Below are 19,220 nucleotides of genomic sequence, written 5' to 3'. Positions count from 1 at the left end.
TAAATTACTTTTTAAAAATATTTATTTATTTATTTATTTTTGGCTCTGTTGGATCTCCGTTGCTGAGTGCGGGCTTTCTCTAGTTGCAGAGAGCAGGGGCTACTCTTCGTTGTGGTGCATGGGCTTCTCATTGCGGTGGCTTCTCATTGCAGAGCACGGGCTCTAGGTGCGCAGGTTTCAGTAGTTGTGGCACACGGGCTCAGTGGTTGTGACTCGTGGGCTCTAGAGTGCAGGCTCAGTAGTTGTGGTGCATGGGCTTAGTTGCTCCACAGCATTTGGGATATTCCTGGGCCAGGGCTCAAACCCGTGTCCTCTGCATTGGCAGGCGGATTCTTAACCACTGCACCACCAAGGAAGTCCTGTTTCTTTTTTCTCATATGCACTAGTTTGTTTTATTTTTTAGATTCCACATAGAAATGAAATCATACAGTATTTGTCTTTCTCTGTCGGACTTATTTCACTTAGCATAATACCTTCCAAGTCCATCCATGTTGCTGCAAATGGCAAGATTTTATTCTTTTTTATGGCTGAGTAGTATTCCATTCTGTATGTGTGCATATATATGTGTGTGTATACACACACACACACACACACACACACACACATATATATATGCTCACATGTTCCTTTTTTAAATATTTATTTATTTGGGTATGCTGGGTCTTAGTTGTGCCACGCGGGATCTTCATTGTGGTGTGTGGGATCTTTTAGTTGAGGCATGTGGGATCTTTTAGTTGCAGTGTGCAGGATCTAGTTCCCTGACCAGGGATCGAACCTGTGCCCCCTACATTGGGAGCACGGAGTCTTAGCCACTGGACTGCCAGGGAAATCCCTAGGCTCACTTGTTCTTTATCCATTCATCTTTTGATGGACACAGGTTGCTTCCATATCTTGGCAATTGTAAATAATGCTGCTATGAACAATGGGGTGCATGTATCTTTTCAAACAGTGTTTTCATTTTTTTTTTAGATAAATACCCAGGAGTGGAATTACTGGGTCATATGCTAGTTCTATTTTTAATTAATTAATTAATTAATTTATTTATTTATTTTTGGCTGTGTTGGGTCTTCATGTAGTGTGCGGGCTTCTCACTGTGGTGGCTTCTCTTTTGCAGAGCACGGGCGCTAGGCACACGGGCTTCAGTGGTTGCAGCATGCAGGTTCAGTGGTTGTTGCATGCGGGCTCTAGCGTGCGCAGGCTTCAGTAGTTGTGGCGCGTGGGCTCAGTAGTTCTGGCTCGTGGGCTCTAGAGCACAGGCTTAGTAGTTGTGGCGCATGGGCTTATTTGCTCCGCGGCATGTGGGATTTTCCCGGATCAGGGATCGAACCGGTGTCGCCTGCATTGGCAAGCGGATTCTTAGGCACTGCTCCACCAGGGACATCCGGTAGTTCTATTTTTAGTTGTTTTTTTTTTTTTGCGGTACGCGGGCCTCTCACTGTTGTGGCCTCTCCGTTGCGGAGCGACAGGCTCCGGACGCGCAGGCTCAGCGGCCATGGCTCACGGGCCCAGCAGCTCTGCTGCATGTGGGATCTTCCCGGACCGGGGCACGAACCCGTGTCCCCTGCATCGGCAGGCGGACTCTCAACCACTGCACCACCAGGGAAGCCCTATTTTTAGTTTTTTGAGAAACCTCCATACTGCTTTCCATAGTGGCTGCACCAATTTATATTCCCACCAACAGGCAATCTTGTTTTTGAAGTCCCTTTTACCCCATATAGTGTATGGCCTGACAAGTTTAAGTGAATGTGTGAAGAGTTTTGAAAATGGAAATTTGGGGGACCTCTCTGCAACTAAGAAAGCCCTGGGAAAAAGTGCCCCGGTGAAGGGGCCCGAGGAGGAGTTGTTAGGTAGGAGGAGAACATGGCGGAACCTAGATCACAGAGGTCAGAGCCAAGGGAGGAGAGAACTTCAGGGAGAGTTTTTGTATGTCTCTCTCCCATGATCCAGAGACTCCGGTATGATTCAAGGCAGGCGATATGATCTTCAATTGCACCCCATGTCCCCTCCCAGTTATCTCTGTGCTTGACAACTGGGAAGGGAAATCAGAGATAATCACAAGGCCCAGCCCTGGTGCTGACAAAAAAGGGTAACTGGTTACATTGTCTGTAAAATCAGAGGGCTGAGGGAACTCAGACTGGGGTATTCAGTGCAACACAGGAGCCAAAGTCTTTCCTATAAGGTCACATCCAGTTCCAGCCCCTTGGCAGCTCTCCGCATTCTCCTGTTCCCCCACGGGATACCCAGGGAGGGCTAAGTAAAGGCTCAGTGTTGCTTTGAAATAAAGGCACATGCTGGCCAGAGATGGAACGGCAGAGGGACTCCTTTAGTCAATTTATGGAGGCCCTAGTGTACCAGACTCTATGCTGAATGCTGGTTTCCTGCCCTTCCTGCCCTCTATTCTCACAGCCAGTAAAGCATAGATGGGGGTAAGGGGTAAGGGTGGGAGAGAAATGGTAATCTTCCTTCTAGTCATGAGGGCTTTCTGGAGCATGAGGGGTTTCATCAATTGCTTGAAGTCTAGAAAAGAGGTGATGTGTGTGTGGCCAAGAGGAGACCTAGGAGGTAAGAAGAGGGTCTGAAAAGGCAGGACTGGGGAGGAGGAAAGTGAGACAGACTGGTGGGAAATGAACGCTGGGGACAAGGTTCATGGGGCCTCTGGGGCTCCCCAGGAACTGGTTGAACAGACTCTAGCACCTGGACACCTGGGCTCTTGTATTGGACTGTTTGCTCTGGGTGGGCCCTTGCCAGGTTGTCAGGAAGGAGGCAGAGGATGATATTCCTGTTGACAACAGAACTCTTACACTCCTATTTCTCATTTAATGCCCACAAAATCCCTCTAAGGAGTAAAACAGAGGCTCACAAAAAGAGCATCCCCGAAAAAGAAGTGGTGGAGCTAGGGAACTGAGTCCCAGGTCCCCCAGAAGCCAAAAGCCACACTCATGGCCCCATATCCCAGGGTAGGGAAACAGCAAGTCTGGAGTCTGTGCTGTCTAATTGCCTAGAAATCTAAGTAGGCTTACAGGCCTGTTGGGAGAAGACGTGGGACATCCTTACCAGACTAGACTGAGCAAAACAAAACTTGACTTTCAGGGTCTGGGCAGGGGTAGGAAGAGGGAAGACTCCTGTTCTGAGAGTCAGAAAGTCTGGGTTCCAACTTGTCTGGGCCTCTTGCTTGCTGTGTGAAAGTCACTGAATCTCTCCCAACCTCAGTTTCCTCATCTGTAAAATGGGGATAATAGCACCTACCTCCCAGGGATGACTATGTGAGGACTCAACAAGATAATGCATGTAGAGTGCTTAACACAGCACAGGGCACACTGTAAGAGCTCCGTAGCCTTATATTTTACTATTACTATTAATAGGAGGTTGGGACTTCCCTGGTGGCGTAGTGGATAAGACTCTGAGCTCCCAAGGCAGGGGGCCTGGGTTTGATCCCTGGTCCCGGAACTAGATCCCACATGCATGCCGCAACTAAGAGCTCGCATGCCACAACTAAGGAGCCCACGTGCCGCAACTAACACCTGGTGCAACCAAAAAAAAAAAAGAAATGAAACAAGAAAATAATAAGAAGAAGAGGTTGGGCTGCTTGGTTGCTCTCTCAGGGCCTGGTGCCTGTGGCCTGAACCCTGGTGCCCACAGCTCAAGCTGGGCCTGTCCACTCTTGACAAGCTCACAATCCAGCATCAGGGAGTCCCAGGTCATGCCACTGTCATCTTTATATCTGTCTCAGCTGTGCATCCAGTCACATCACAAGGCTTGAAGGAAGGTGCTGAGCTCTCTTCATTTTCCGAATTAATAGTAGGGGTGGGGGACTTCCCCGGAGGTCTAGTGGTTAAGACTCCTGGCTTCCACTGCAGTGGGTGCAGATTCGATCCCTGGTGGGTTAATTAAGATCCCACCAGCCGCACGACAGGCAAAAAAAAAGGACGGGGGAGAGGATGGGAAGCTCTCAGAAAAAACCTTGTTGCTTTGAACTGAAATGACATTAAGCCTTCGTGGAAGTGAGAGGGAGGGGGTGAACCGGCCAGGAATACAGACAATCTGCCCGTTTTTTGCTGGCGCCCACGTCCTCTTTTTGGTCCCTAAGGGCAAGCGCCCGTAACAAATATGGCGGCGGCATCCTCGGGCGCGAGCACCTGCCGAAGCAGCGGTCCCGGACCACGCGGAGCCAATCGCTGGGCAGGAGCGGAAGAAGGGGCTGGAGAAGCTGCTGGAGGCCTGCGCGCAGGCGCACTGGCTGGCACCTGGCTCCGGGCTGCCGCGGGATTAGGCTTCGCCTGCCACAATTTCGGTGAGGGGCTGGCCCGCGGCCGGGGCTTGGGGGCAGGAGCGGGCCGGACTAGGGGCCAGTTGGTCACAAAGGACACACCCGAAGGGTACAGGAATGCTGTCTGCTCTGGGAGTCCTGGGGGCTGTCTGTGGGAGTTCCTGAAGTGATCTGGGTGTGGGTTGAGAGAGTGCCTCGGGGCAGGGTGGGAGAAGCTTGGGCTCAAGGGGTGAGGATGGAATTCTTGCAGAGGGACTCCCTGGGGTCGCGTGATGCTTCAGGCCGGGATCCATTTCATTAACATAATGGCTTTTAACCCTGGTGGCGTTGTAGAACCAATTGGGGAGCTTTAAAAGAACACCGATGCTGGGCCCCATCCTTAGAAATTACGATTTAATTGGTCAGGGGTGAGGCTTGGGCTTTCGTGTTATTGAGCAGCTCCTCAGGTGATTTTAATGTGCTGACAGGCTGGAGAACCACCACATGGTTCAGTGCCAGCTATTGAGTAAGGAACTCCTGGGTTCCCAGACTCCTCTGTGGCTCGCGAGGGGTGCATGGTCCTGAGGTGAAGTTTCTGATCCTCCAGTGCTGCTGCGGAGCAGGGAGGGAAAGGGAGAAGGTCCCTCCCCCAGTAGGGTGAAGTTCGTTTCCAGCCTGAGGAGGAGGATGGGCCCATTAGTCACTGCATGGAAAGTGGGCACCCCTCCAGGGTTGGGCATCCCCAACAGCCCTGCCAGGGCTGGTCCTGCCGTGGGGAGACTGAGCAGGGAGACAAAGGGGGTGTGAAACAAGAAACACAGAAGACAATTCAGAGGTCACCTGCTTGTTGAAAAAAGGACACACCTAATATTTGCGGAGGGTATAATACCTTTCATATTCATTTAATACTCCCGGGACAGGCAGGGAATGGAATTTTCTCCCGCTTTGCAGATGTAGGAATAAACTCAGAGAGCTAGTTAGTGATAAGGTTCAAACTTGACCCAGGGCTCCCAACTCCACATTATGCTTATTTTAGTAGATTTTTTCCCTCCATACTAATAGCTTCTCATACAGTCTCTAGTCCTCTGAAAGGAATCAGAAGCTAACACCCACCCTCTTTCTGAAGCCCCTCACCCCAGGGTCTGTCATTCTTGGTTTCCTCTACCAAATTCATCAGCCCCCTACTCACCACAGGCTGGTTCAGAAATCAGGGAGCTGCTACTGTTTCTATCATTTTCTGGTTCTTTATCTCCCAGAAGCCTGATGGGGTGAGGAGGGGAGAGTTTTTACATGATGCTGGGGGCTCCTTCTAAACATCTGATTCTGTCACCTGGCCACTCCCAGTGCCCCCCATCCTATTGTCCTCAGGATAGGATCTTGTGTGTGGTTTCCAAAGCCCTTCCTGATCTGGTGTGTATCAATTTTCCTTAGCACACGGGTGAAAGCTTAATAAGTGTTACATTTTGTTATTATCACTGTTCCTCTTTGTTGCCTCACCTGTTGCCTTGCTGTCCATGTTTCACATCAGGGTTCCCCAGGTTGCCTCTTTTTGACTCCCACAGCCAAGCAGAATGCAGAGCTGAGGGGCACAGTGGGATCTGGGGAGGACACTCCTCCTCACACTGCTCTCCCGTTGGGCTGCGGATGTCCACATTGGCCTTTTAGGGTCAAATTGACCCAGAAGGTATTAATTGAGCACTTACTGTGTGGTGAAGGAGCCTGGTGGAAGCTGGGAGTCCAGATCAGGGGCAGGTCTGACCTGGCCCTGCCTTTAAGGAGCTTGGGTGCTGGAGAAGGGCTAGGGAGACATTTGGATCCTGATACAGAGCCAAGGGACCTGAAAAGGGGAGAGAACACCTGACTTGGTGCCCTTGGGAAGGTATGTGCCCCTGAACTGGGCCTTGCTTGAATCAGCACGATTTGATACAATTGTGGTGGCGGTATGGGCCTAGTGATGTGAGAAATGCTGAGTTTTGGGGGTTTTTTTTTTAGTCAGAAGCACCTGTTTTGAATTTTGGCTCTAGCACTTAATAGCTCTGTGATTTGGGGCCAGCTATTTAACCTTCAGAGCCTTGGTTTCTTCACTTACAAGATGAGGATGGAAATAGTAACAAGAGTTGTAAGGATTCATGATGATAGGTGTAAAAACCAGGCATATCTTATATGTCTGAGAAATGGTATGTAGTCACATCTAGGGTGTTTTAGGTGGAAGGGACAACATGAACAAAGGTTGGGGGTGGCACTTAAAAAAGAATTTGATGGATGACAGGATATATCAAGCAGTGAGAAGCATCAATGTTGAGTGCTGAAAAGACAACTTCAGTCATGGATTTGGCAGAAGGGGACACTGACTGCAACTCTTTAAAGATCATAAAGCCAAACTTCAGAGACATGAAAAAGAAGAAGAATAGCTACATTAAAAAATTTATTTATTTATTTATTTTTAGCTGTGTTGGGTCTTCGTTGCTGCGCTGGGCTGTCTCTAGTTGCGGTGAGCCGGGGCTACTCTTCGTTGTGGTGCGTGGGCTTCTCATTGCGGTGGCTTCTCTTCCTGTGGAACACAGGCTCTAGAGCACAGGCTCAGTTGTGGCGCACAGGCTTAGCTGCTCTGCGGCGTGTGGGATCTTCCCGGACCAGGGCTCGAACCCGTGTCTCCTGCATTGGCAGGAGGATTCTTAACCACTGTGCCACCAGGGAAGCCCATGAATAGCTACATTTTATTGAGGGTCTTCTCAGTGCCAGGTACTAGGCTTGGTGCTTTATATATCTTTTGCATTTCGCCCTACAGCAATCTAAGAGGTTGGCGTTGTCATCCCCACTTTATAGATGAGGAAACTGAGGCCCAGGGAGAGGGAGTGGCTGGCTCAAGGCCACACAACTGGGACCATACCAGCGGGGGGCATGGGAGATGGGCTCTGGGGCCACCAGCAGGCTCTCCTGCTAGGTGCCAAGGTGAGGGTGGAGTTGGTTGCAGGTTACAGGTTATCTCAGCCAGGTTATGCAACTAGGCTGGTGTGAGCCCCAAGCCTTCCTCCCCCGAGAGGCAGGGCTGTTGTTCTCTGTGGGGGTGGAGTGGGGGTGGGGAGGGCTATTAGAGGAAGCAGTTCCTGATGGAGGAGTGGAATCTGGAGTGACCCTGCATACTCCTCCCCCAGCTTTCTTTCCCGGGCAGAGGCTTACCTGGACAGGTTGCTTTGCCTCTAGATCTGGTCCATGGTAGTGGTCTGTCTCTGGTACTCATGAACATCATCTGGGCCTGTGCTCCTTGCAGGCCGTCCTCTTCTGACTTTCCCCCTTGTGCCTTGATTTTTCTCTCAAACTCGCCTACCACAGGAAGGGGCCTGATTACCAGCATATTCCCCTGCTCCTACCCTGATCTGTTATAAGTGAGTCCAAGGAAATGCCAGTTTCTGAGCACATTTCTGAGCACATCTCTGGGCTTCCTAGACATAGTTTAATCCTCCCTGAATTCCTATAAAAATAGGCACTGTTACTCCCATTTTACAGGTGAGGAAACCAAGGTTCAGACAAGCTCAGACCTTGCCTGCAGTTACAATTAGTAGAAAGTTCAGTTGAGATGTAAACCCAGGCCGTTCTGATGGCAAAAGTCATACGTTTTCCATCTCACCGCACTTTGAGGTTTTCTTCTACTGTTGCCCCAGCTGCTGGAGGCTGGGGACCTTGCCTGTAGGGTTCACCTTCTCCAGTAACCAGGGCAGGCCACTGGACATCTGGGTAGGGGTGCCAGGAGGTTTCACTCCCTTTGGACAAAGGCTTTCAAGGTGAGGGAGGGGAGTTCTGAAAGGGTCTGGGGAATCACAGGAGGTGACCTGGGTTAAGGATAGCAGCAGAGGTGTACATGGTGCTTTACAGCCCCAAAGCACCTTTAGATTAGCCCACCCCATCCTTGTGTGGTAGGTATGGAGGGTCTGGGAGGCTCGTTAGTAGTAATCTCTGAAGTTTGGGTGCTCGCTGCACTTCCTGTGCTCATTGCGTTAGAGTATTTTCTCATGGACTGCTAACCCTAGCCTTAGGAAGGTTGGCCCCATCGTGCAGATCAGGAAACAGGCATGGAGAGGTTTAGCAAATTGCTTCAGGTCACACGGGTAGGAAATGGTGGAGTTAGGACTTTGGAGACCTCCAGTTGTGTCTTCTTTCCACTATGTTACTTGGAAAGTGCCAAGGAAACTTAAAGGGTGATGGATATGTTGCTGATCTCAATTGTGGTGACAGTTTCACAGGCATACCTATGCCAAAACTGATCAGACTGTACACTTTGAAAATGTGCAGATTATTATTATTTGGGGGCGGGAGGTCTTTTTTTTTTCTTTTTTTCTTTTGGCCATGCTGTGCAGCTTGCAGGATCTCAGTTCCCCAACCAGGGATTGAACCCAAGGCATGGCAGTGAGAGCCCAGAATCCTAACCACTAGGCCACCAGGGGACTCCCCGATATGCAGATTATTATATGTCAGTTGTACCTCAATAAAGCTGTGAAAAAAAAAGTATTTCCCACCAAATGTTTCTTCAGGGGCTCAAAGCCCCCAGGGAGAGGCCACCTGGATATCCTCCGGCTCTGGATCAAGGTGGCATCATTATGGCCTGGGAGAGATTCTCACAGACTTAGCGGCTGCTTTCAGGTAGTTTTGGCCACTCCTCCTTCTCTCATTGCTCCACCACTAGGCGTGGGCTGGCACAAGGTTGGCACAGGAGAGGGGGGGCTGCATACCGATCTCTTGAGTGAATTGCCACTCAGCTTCCATTGAGCCTGAGAGAGACTCCCATGAGATACCATCCTTATTCTCCCTGCAGAGCCTCTTTCTTACCCGTCACTCTTATAGCAAGAGTGGCTGAGTCCAGAGAGGGAGAGAGAGGGCGAAGACACAGGCCCTGCGCTGGAGAACCCCACAGTCAGGCTGGAGTGCGGGCAGGTGGGAGAGTGCTGTGCAGGGGCAGGAGGCACCAGTGAGGGCCGAGGAGTTGGAGAAGGTCTTCTCGACATGCTGCTGGCTCCTGAGGGATGGGTGAGATGGAGATGAAGACATGGGCAGGGTGCTTCTGGTAGGAGGCACCATCAAGAACAAAGGCCTGGGAGCTTCCCTGGTGGTGCAGTGGTTAAGAATCCACCTGCCAATGCAAGGGAGATGGGTTCGAGCCCTGGTCCGGGAAGATCCCACATGCCGCGGAGCAACTAAGCCTGTGTGCCACAACTACTGAGCCTGCGCTCTAGAGCTACTGAGCCCTCGTGCCACAACTACTGAAGCCCTCGTGCCTAGAGCCCGTGCTCCGCAACAAGAGAAGCCACCACAATGAGAAGCCCACACACCACAATGAAGAGTAGCCCCCGCTCGCCGCAACCAGAGAAAACCTGTGCGCAGCAACGAAGACCCAATGCAGCCAAAAATGGATAAATAAATAAATAAATTTATTTAAAAAAAAAAAAAAAGAACAAAGGCCTGGCCAGAGGAGACAGTGGCTTGAAGATCCATGGGAGTCTGGGCTGGTCTGGCGGGGAGAGGCCAGACTACAGAGGCCCTTGAAGGCTGGGCAGGGAAGGGGAGCCATGGTTGCTCATGGGGCAAGAACAGGGCCTGGGGAGTCACCACATTTGGACTGGGGCTGAAGTCGGTCCTCCAGGGCCTGACTCTGATGGGGAAACAGAAGTTTCTGTTCTGCATGTGTGCGTGCAAGCATGCGGACATGTAAATGAAGCCCATGGGTAGGCTTGGGTCACGAGGACTCAAAGAGAAAGCCTCTGAGGAAGTGTGTAAGTTTTAGGGCTGCCACAAACTGAGTGGCTTAAGGCAACCTCCCAGTTCCTGTAGGGTAGAAATCCAACATCAAGGCATCAGCAGGGTCATGTGCCCTCTGGAGGGAGGCTCTAGGAAAGAATCCTTCCTTGCCTCTTCCTAGCTCCTGGTGGTTGCCTGCAGTCCTTAGTGTTCTTTGGCTTGTAGATGCGTCACTCAAATTTCTGCCTGCATCTTCAGGTGGCTGTCTTCCCTTTGTGTGTGTCTGTCTCTGTGTCCAAATTTCCCTCTCCTTTTAAGGATACCAGTCATTGGATTAGGGCCCACCCTAACTCAGTATGATCTCATCTGAACTTGGTTACATCTGCAAAGATCCTATTTCCAAATAAGGTTGCACTCACAGATACTGGGGGTTAGGACTTGAACTTATCTCTTTGGGGCACATTCAACTCAGAACAGGGAGTTTGAGAGAAGGAAGCCCCCATAGCTTCCCTCTGGGGGTCAGACAAGCACACATGAGATTATTTTTCTGAAAAGAGAACAACAGCTTTGAATCTAAAGAGACAGATAGACTTAATGCCTGGCTGCTTAAAGTGTGGTCATGGACCAGCAGCATTGGTGCCACCTGGGAGCCTGTTAGGAATGCAGAATCTCAGATTCTTCCCCACGCCTATGGAGGCAAAATCTGCATTTTAACAAAGTCCCCTGGTGACTTGGAAGCACATTACAGTATGAGAAGCGCTGCTTTAATAAAAATCTGACTTTTATTTGCTTTTCCATCCATGGTCAGTCTAGCCTGCTGGTCTCTGTACACGAGTCGGCCTGGTTGGGAGCAGGCACTCGTGCTGTCCTTTGTTCTCTCTCTCTCTTTTTTTTTTTTTTTTTTTTTTTTGCGGTACATGGGCCTCTCACTGTTGTGGCCTCTCCCGTTGCGGAGCACAGGCTCCGGACGCGCAGGCCCAGCGGCCATGGCTTACGGGCCCAGCCGCTCCGCAGCATGTGGGATCTTCCTGGACCGGGGCACGAACCCGCGTCCCCTGCATTGGCAGGCAGACTCCCAACCACTGTGCCACCAGGGAAGCCCTGTTCTCTCTTTTCATGTAACATGTTCTTGAGTTTCTCTCCCCTGTGTTGAGGTTGCCCACGTACTTGGCCTTTCTGGAGAGCATCGGGCTTGTTGAGCCAGTCCCTTTGTTGTGTTCCTGGGCTGTGTCCAGCTTTTGGCTGTTTATAAATGTTGCTGCCATGAACAGCTCTGTACTTGTTCCCTTGGGGTTAGTTCCTTGAGGTGGAATTTCCGGAATCAAAGTGCGTGAGCAGTTGTGGACTCTTATCATATCTTATAACTTGTATATCCCTATGGAAACTGCCATCACAGCAGGTTTCTCCATTCTACCCAGCAGTCCATAGGAACCCAATTTGGGAGGTCAAGTGGCAGAAAAGGCTTTGGAGCCAGACAGGTCAGGGTTCAAATCTGCTACTTTTTTGCTGTGCGACACTGGGCAAATCACTTAACATCTCTGAGCTTGGGGTTGCTCTCCTATAATACTGTAATAGTGCTGTAAACTTTGTAGGGATTTTATAAAGATGATAATGAGATCACTAACGTCCATTTATTGAGCACTTTCTGTGAGTTACCTCATTTAATCCTTACATTCCTCTCAGTAGCCATGATCATCCACTTTTCCTTTTTACAGAAGAGAAAACTGAGGCTGGGGTTAAGTAGCTTGCCCGAGGTGCCACTGTAGGCACAGTGTGTGCCCAAGCCCAGGGTTGTCATGTCTGGACCGTTAAGGTTGAGTAAAGTATGGATGAAAGAAGATACTGAGCACTAGCACGCGACCTGGCTCAGCACTTGCTGGCTGGCTGCCTTCTCTTCCCACGCCTTTATCAGTTTCCTTGGGTTACTCTCCAGTAGTGGTATCTAGTCCAGCATTGTTTTAGCTGGACATCATTGACGATTCCCCAGTTTTGTTTTACGTACAGACTTTCTCCCAGTGAGATGACTCAGAGGTCTGGGGTTAGATCAGCTGGCTCTGATCCCTGCAGCTAACTGGCTTCTTCTTCCCCAGGGACAAGGATGACCAGACTGCCCGTGGCCATGAGCGCTCCTCAGTACTCCTGGGGCTGAGGCTGGGCTGGCCGCCATGGGGCTGGGTGGGCCCTGGGCCTGGCTGCTGGGCCTGCCCACGGCCATGGTCTATGGCTCCCTGGCCCTCTTCATCTCTGTGCTGCACAACGTGTTCCTGCTTTACTACGTGGACACCTTTGTCTCAGTGTACAAGATCAACAAAGCTGCCTTCTGGGTCGGAGAGGTAGGCCAGAGCTGGGGCAGCTAGCCAGGGTGGGAGCCAGGCAGATGGCAGGGCTGGATCCTGCCCAGCCAGGAGCTTGGGGCAAGCCGAGTTGCCCACCGAGATTCAGCAAGGAAAGCTGGAGCTGGAGGCCTTGATGACTCCTCAGTGAGGATTACGCCAGCTCTCCTGGCCTCTGTCTTGTGAGCCAGGCACTGTTCTATGTATGCACATTGAGAATATATTCACATATATTTATCAGCTGGGACCTCGATGGGTGGGAGTTTGATGGGACAGTCGCTATGGGTTATAACAGAGGGACTGACCTGAGCAAAGGTTTGCAGGAAGGAAAGCTGGGGTCATCTCTGAGAGGTGGCGAGCAGGCTGGGATGGAGAAAGCCCCGGAGAGGAGACTGCCTGGAGCCCACCTGCCCGTTTCCCCTCTGCCCACAGACGGTGTTTCTCCTCTGGAACAGCCTCAATGACCCCCTGTTCGGCTGGCTGAGTGACCGTCAGTTCCTCAGCTCCCAGCCCCGGTTTGTTTCCCGAGGATGGCTCAGAACTGGTTCTGTCCCACCTACCCCCGCCCCCAGAGCTGGAGGACCCCTGCCTGTGTTTGGGGTGGGGAAGAAAGGGAGACCATTTCCAGCTGTTGTGCAGGCTTCCTCCTTTCCCAAGGTCAGGCAGACTCTGTCCAGTTTGAAGAAGTGGCCTTGGCTGGCTGCTGCCTTGCTCAGCTCGGGGAGAAATTTACCCCCGCTTGGCTTACCAGGCCCTCAGGACGGGGCTCCGTGCAGCAAACACTCTGCTGCTTCTGGCACATTTCTTTAGCCCATCCCTGCTTGGGCCCATCACTGCCCCCAAGCTTGAGAAATGGGTATCCCACCACCCTTTGGCCATCAGCCCTGGCAGGCTGGTAAGAGAGCAGAGGGGAGAGTGTACCCACTGGTGAGTTGTGCTTCCTAAATCAGGGGTTGAACTCAGGGCTCAGTGGGACCACCCTGGTGTGAGTCCCATGCTCTGGGCCTCTGTTGTTCCCTCCTCTGGGCCCCGGGCAGGGGGAACTGGGGCCTGCCGAGGCTGTAGGGGCATCTCCCAACAGCACCCCTCTCCCTGGCAGGTCAGGCGCCAGGCTCTCCTCGAGGGCCGTGGTGCTGGCACGGGTGCGGGCGCTGGGCTGGCATGGGCCGCTGCTGGCGCTGTCGTTCCTGGCGTTCTGGGTGCCGTGGGCCCCAGCTGGCCTGCAGTTCTTGCTGTGCCTGTGCCTCTATGATGGCTTCCTGACGCTCGTGGACCTGCACCATCATGCCTTGCTGGCTGACCTGGCCCTCTCAGCCCACGACCGCACCCACCTCAACTTCTACTGCTCCCTCTTCAGTGCGGCTGGCTCCCTGTCTGTCTTTGCCTCCTACGCCTTCTGGAACAAAGAAGACTTCTCTTCCTTCCGCGCCTTCTGCCTGGCACTGGCCGCTGGGTCTGGGCTGGGCTTTGTGGGGGCCACACGGCTGCTGAGATGGCGGGTGGAGGCGGCCAGCAGGGAACCGGGGTGCCCAACCCTGGCTGTGGATGGCGGGTGAGTGGCCAGCTCTGGCTCTCCAGGGTCCCGCCAGCACTCTGCTGGGTATGACTGCCATGCTGGGGCCCCTGGCTGGTGGGTGGCTGCCCGGTGGGGGATGGCTCTGGCCCAGCCTAGGCCGTTCTTGACTCCCCTCTGCCCCGTAGCCTGTGTGAAGAAGAAGAGCTGCTTCTTGGCGGCGAGGAGACGGGCAGCATCACCTTGGGCCAGTACCTTCGGCAGCTGGCCCGCCACCGGAACTTCCTGTGGTTCGTGGGCATGGACCTGGTGCAGGTACGGGAGCAGTGCCTCCGTCCAGGATGGCTACGAATGCCTCACTCAAGGGGACAGGCTCCTCAGAAGCTGGGAGATCAGTTCTGGCCTCGCCTGAGAATGGCTGGGCCATTCAATGGCAGGAGCACAAGTTGGGTTGTTAGATACCTGAATTCTAGCAGCATCTGAGCTCCTAGCTCTCTGCGTCATCTTAGGCTTGTCTCAGTCTCTCGGGGCAGCTGTGTCCTCACCTGCAAAGCGAGGATATGAAAAAGAGGTGCCCCTTTGGAGACTTTTAAAACACCACATGCCATACCTAAAACATATGTAGTATATAAGCCAACCAAATTTAGAAATAGATTGTTTTTGTGTCATTTAGCTTGTTTTAGCATTGATAGGTTTTATAAGAGAAAAAGCTTTTAATTGTTCTAATGACAATTTTGTCATTCCTTCTAACTTTTAGCAAACTTGATGAGCATAGGAAGTTGGTTTCAGGTTTTGTTGTTGTTGTTTTTTGCGGTATGCGGGTCTCTCACTGCTGTGGCCTCTCCCGTTGTGGAGCACAGGCTCCAGACGCGCAGGCTCAGTGCCCATGGCTCACGGGCCTAGCCGCTCTACGGCATGTGGGATCTTCCCGGACCGGGGCACGAACCCGTGTTCCCTGCATCGGCAGGCGGACTCCCAACAACTGCGCCACCAGGGAAGCCCTGGTTTCAGGTTTTGTTCTGGCACGTTCCACGCCGAGGGACACGGGGGTGGAGGCCGCTCTTGCTCCTGCTGCCCCACCTGCTGGCTTCTGCCCTCTTCCTGGCCTCCTCACTGTCCCTGTTGGTTGCAGGTCTTTCACTGCCACTTCAACAGCAACTTCTTCCCGCTCTTCCTGGAGCATCTGTTGTCAGACCACATCTCCCTCTCCACTGGCTCCTTCCTGTTGGGTGAGTGGGCGCCTCGGGCAGGCCGGAAGGACAAAGGCTTGCACCCCAGAACGCCTAGCCCGGCTGTAGGCACAGCCGCCTCCCCAGCTGGGGCCCAGGTGGCAGAGGGCAGAATCCGTGCTGGGGTTGCACCTCCAGCCCCCAGCTCTGTTTTCCAGAGGGAGGGAGGGAGCCTCTGTGGGTTTGAGTGGGTAGGGCTGCCCTCATGGTGGTCCTCTGGGTGGCGGTGACACCCAGAGGTGAAGTGGTACAGTGGCTGGTTCACAGGGAGGACTACCGTCCTGACAGGCCTGGGTGTGTGTCTTGACCGTGCTTATTCACCGTGTGGCCTTGGGTGTGTTTTATTTCATCTCTTTGGGCCTCCACTTCTCTGTAAAGTAGGAATGATAATAGTACTTACCTTAAAGGGTCGTGAGGACTAAATAAAAGGGTGTGAAGCTCTTAGCACGGAGCCTGAACCTCGTTAGTGTTGGATCAGTGCAAACTCTGATTCCGATGGCCAACCGTGAGCAGTTGTGGAGGTTGTGGCCGTGCCCCCTGACGAGGCCGCACCCCCTTCCCCAGGCATCTCCTATGTCGCTCCGCATCTCAACAATCTCTACTTCCTGCCCCTGTGCCGGCACTGGGGCGTCTACGCTGTGGTGCGCGGGCTCTTCCTGCTCAAGCTGGGCCTGAGCCTGCTCATGCTGTGCGCTGGCCCCGACCGCCCTGGCCTGCTCTGCCTCTTCATTGCCAGGTATGCCCTGCCCTCCTTCGTCCCCACACCTCTGTCCCACCCCTTCATTTTTGTCTGCTCTCTCTCCGCCGGCAGCAACCGTGTCTTCACTGAGGGCACCTGTAAGCTGTTGACCTTGGTGGTCACTGACCTGGTGGACGAGGACCTGGTGCTGAACCACCGCAAGCAGGCGGCCTCAGCACTTCTCTTTGGCATGGTGGCCTTGGTGACCAAGCCAGGCCAGACCTTCGCCCCGCTGCTGGGCACCTGGCTGCTGTGCTTCTACACAGGTGAGAGCCCAGGGGCTGGCACGGGGCTCTGGAGGCTCCAGGGAGCACAGCTTACCTGGTGTACCAGCTGATCAGCCTGGGATCTGGGTCCATTGAGGGAGAGAATGGCAACCAGCCAACAGAGGCTGGGTCTGGGCCGCCCCTGGCTGCCACCCCTCCTCTGCCTCTCTGCATGTGGGTAGAGGAACTGGGTTACACTCTTTCATTCATTCATTCAACAAATATGTATGGAATACCTTCTCTGCCAGGTGCTGCTCTAGGTGCCTCTAGGGAGGGAGATGACAAAATCAGACAGACAAGGTCTTTGCCATCGTGGAGCTTATATTCTAGTCAGGGGGTGGGGGTAGGGTCGGCAATAAACAGCCAAACAGGTAGTGATAAGTGCGTTGGTAAAAACTAGCCATTGTGACTGAGAAGCTGTTTAGTGTGGTCCGGGAAGGTCTCTCTGAGGAGGTGACACCCAGGATGTGAATTGAATGGCGAGGATTTGGTCTACAAAGATCTCAGCAAATCCCAGACAGAGAGAACTGGAAGTGGGCCCAAGTTATCAAGAATGGTTTGGCAGACTTCCCTGGTGGTGCAGTGGTTAAGAATCCATCTGCCAATGCAGGGGACCCGGGTTCGAGCCCTGGTCCGGGAAGATCCCACATGCCACGGAGCAACTAAGCCTACGTGCCACAACTACTGAGCCTGCACTCTAGAGCCACGAGTCACAACTACTGAGCCCGCGTGCCACAACTACTAAAGCCGGCGCACCTAGAGCCCGTGCTCTGCAAAAAGAGAAGCCACCGCAGTGAGAAGCCCGTGCACCGAAACGAAGAGTAGCCCTGGCTCGCCACAACTAGAGAAAGCCCGCACACAACAACGAAGACCCAATGCAGCAAAATAAATAAAGAAATAAATTTATAAAAAAGAGTGGTTTGGAGATGAGGCTGGAAAAGTGAAGAGGGCTCTGTAGATCTGGGCAGGGTGTGAATTTTATTCTCAGTGCAGCTATTGGGTGGCTTTTAAGTAGGGGAGTGGCCTCGTCTGATTTACATGCTTTAAAGTTCGCTCTGACTGCTGTACGGAGGATGGGCTGTAGGGAGGCTGTGGCACAGGCGATGGAGGCTTGGAGCAGGTGGGGCCGGGGGCTGAAAAGAAGTGTTTGTTTTGGGCTGTGTTTTGGAGTTGGGGGAAGTGAAGGATTGGCTGTTGGGGAGTGGTGAAATTAACTGAGGAATCTAGGAAGATTTCGAGGTTATTGGGGGGATGGCGGTACCATTCCACAAGAAGAGAAGAACAGGGGAGAAGCAAGTCTGGGGGAGGAATCAAGAGCTGCCATTTGGACACGTGCCCATGGCGTGTGAGATGCGGCACTGTGGACTGTGGAGGAGACCAGGGCTGACCTGTTCTTTCTGCGGACTCTCTCATCCTAGGTCATGATCTCTTCCAGCAGCCCGCACTGACGCCTGTGGGGAGTGCCCAGCCCTGGCCAGAGCCCCCGGCTCCACCCCCACCACAGGCCCCGACGCTCCGCCAGGGCTGCTTCTACCTGCTGGTGCTGGTTCCCCTCACCTGTGCTCTGCTGCAGCTGTTCACCTGGTCCCAGTTCACGCTGTATGGGAGACGCCTGCATGCGGTCAAAGCCCAGCGTCAGAACCTGTCACGGGCCCAAACCCTGGACATTAAGATGGTGTGAGGGGAGCGGCAAGGCCACCCTGCTGAGGACACTACCTGCAGCCCTGGGCGGCCAGTCTCTTTCGCCTTCCTGGGGTGCAGCCTGGAGGACAGATGGCGGAGTGGGAGCTCCTGGGGCTGCGCAGGGAGCGTCACTGAGGTCTAAGTTCCTGCTTGGCTGTCGGGCTCAGCTTGGGCAAGGGTTGGGGCGTTTGTGCTCAGGGACCCGCTTCCTCCTATGCGGCAGGAGGAAGAAGAGGATCACGAAGGGAGGGGGCCCGCCCTGTGGTCACGTGGGGTTGCTGTGGGCACAGAGGCCTATCCCCCTTCCTGGCTGGGGCTGGCGCCCTATGTGGGCTCGGAAACCACTTTGGCCTAGTCAGAGGAAACTGAGTCCCACCTGCCCCTTGCGGTGGCTTCTCTCAGAACTCTCTGCCTCAGCTGTGCGTGGAGTAGCGCGCCCTAGCTGCTGCAGGGCACCCGCGTCCCCAGCTGGCCTCTCAGCAATGTTCATTTCATCACAGACTGATCGAAGTCGGTCATTTCTATTCCCACTCCTGAGGTCTGTGCTGTGTGTGGGAGTGGTGGGTTGGGGAACAGGATTCCTTACTTAATAAGAGCAGCCTGAGAGCATTTTCAGAGATGAGTGGGGGGCCACCCACATCAGAGTCACTGGGGTAGCAGGGAGAGCCCACAGGCCCATGGCCGCATGGGCCCTTGGGAGCAAATCAGCTTTCAGGCCTGCGTTCGTAGCCCCAGTGCGTTTCCCGTGTACCACTGCTGGACGTGGTGGGCAAGGAGGAGTGGCCACTTCTAGGCTAGAGGTCCTTAACCTTGGAGTCGCTGGGGAGCTTGCAAAGATGCTGGTGTCTGAGTTGTTCCCCAAGATTCTGATTTCATGGGTCTGGGTACCGCCTGGCACTGGGGTTTCGGAAAGCTCTGTGGTGATTTTCCCGTGCAGCTGGGACTGAGAACCTCTGCTTGAGGTCAGCGTTTCTCGGCCTCGGCACTGCAGACACTTGGGGCTGGGCTGTTCTTCGTTGTGGGTGTTTAGCAGCATCCCTGGCCTCTGCCTACTAGATGTCAGTAGCATCTCCCTCCAGTTGTGACGACCGAACATCTCCAGGCATTGCCAAGTGTGTCCTAAGGGGCAAAACTGACTTTGATTGGGAACCACTGCTCTAGGCCAATGGTTATTTGAGGGTGTGCACAGCGGTTAAGAATGTAGGCCCTAGGGCTATATTGCCTGGGTTCAAATTCTAGCTAACAAAGGGCAGAGCTTTGGGAAATTATATAAGGAATAACAAACATACTTACACTTTGTACGGTTGTTGGGAGAATCAAATGGATTAACATTTGTAAAGTGCCTGGAAAACCGCTCCCCCCTACCCCCCAAGTATACAGGTTTAAAATGGAGAACTGATTAATCAGCATATCTGCGCGTGGGCCCTGGGAACAGTATTTTAATAAGCTTCTGACTTCAGAGATGTGAAGAGCTGGCCCCC

The 19,220-nt window shown here is 53.1% G+C and overlaps 1 protein-coding gene across 5 annotated transcripts in view; it reads left to right on the top strand.

Moving 5' to 3' along the window:
* MFSD13A (major facilitator superfamily domain containing 13A) overlaps positions 1–19,154 on the top strand; it is a 23,935-nt gene extending 4,781 nt beyond the window's left edge. For 2 of the 5 annotated variants that reach the window (XM_079900808.1, XM_079900807.1), the window contains exons 3-9: positions 12,067–12,309; positions 12,742–12,824; positions 13,409–13,861; positions 14,011–14,137; positions 14,955–15,051; positions 15,616–16,056; positions 17,475–19,154. In XM_079900808.1, the coding sequence (XP_079756934.1) occupies positions 12,142–12,309; positions 12,742–12,824; positions 13,409–13,861; positions 14,011–14,137; positions 14,955–15,051; positions 15,616–16,056; positions 17,475–17,737 (1,632 nt within the window). In that variant the 5' untranslated portion in view covers positions 12,067–12,141 and the 3' untranslated portion in view covers positions 17,738–19,154. Of the gene's footprint in view, positions 1–4,202; positions 4,292–12,066; positions 12,310–12,741; positions 12,825–13,408; positions 13,862–14,010; positions 14,138–14,954; positions 15,052–15,615; positions 16,057–16,666; positions 17,086–17,474 lie in introns of those variants that run through there. The other 3 variants (XM_079900809.1, XM_079900810.1, XM_079900806.1) reach the window with 3 other exon arrangements.
* The last annotated feature ends 66 nt before the right edge of the window (positions 19,155–19,220 follow it).

The sequence above is a fragment of the Stenella coeruleoalba genome (assembly GCF_951394435.1).
Source record: "Stenella coeruleoalba genome assembly, chromosome: 16".
Classification (NCBI taxonomy): Eukaryota; Metazoa; Chordata; class Mammalia; order Artiodactyla; family Delphinidae; genus Stenella; species Stenella coeruleoalba.
Note: the sequence above shows the minus strand (reverse complement) of the source record. Positions and strands in the feature narration are given on the sequence as shown.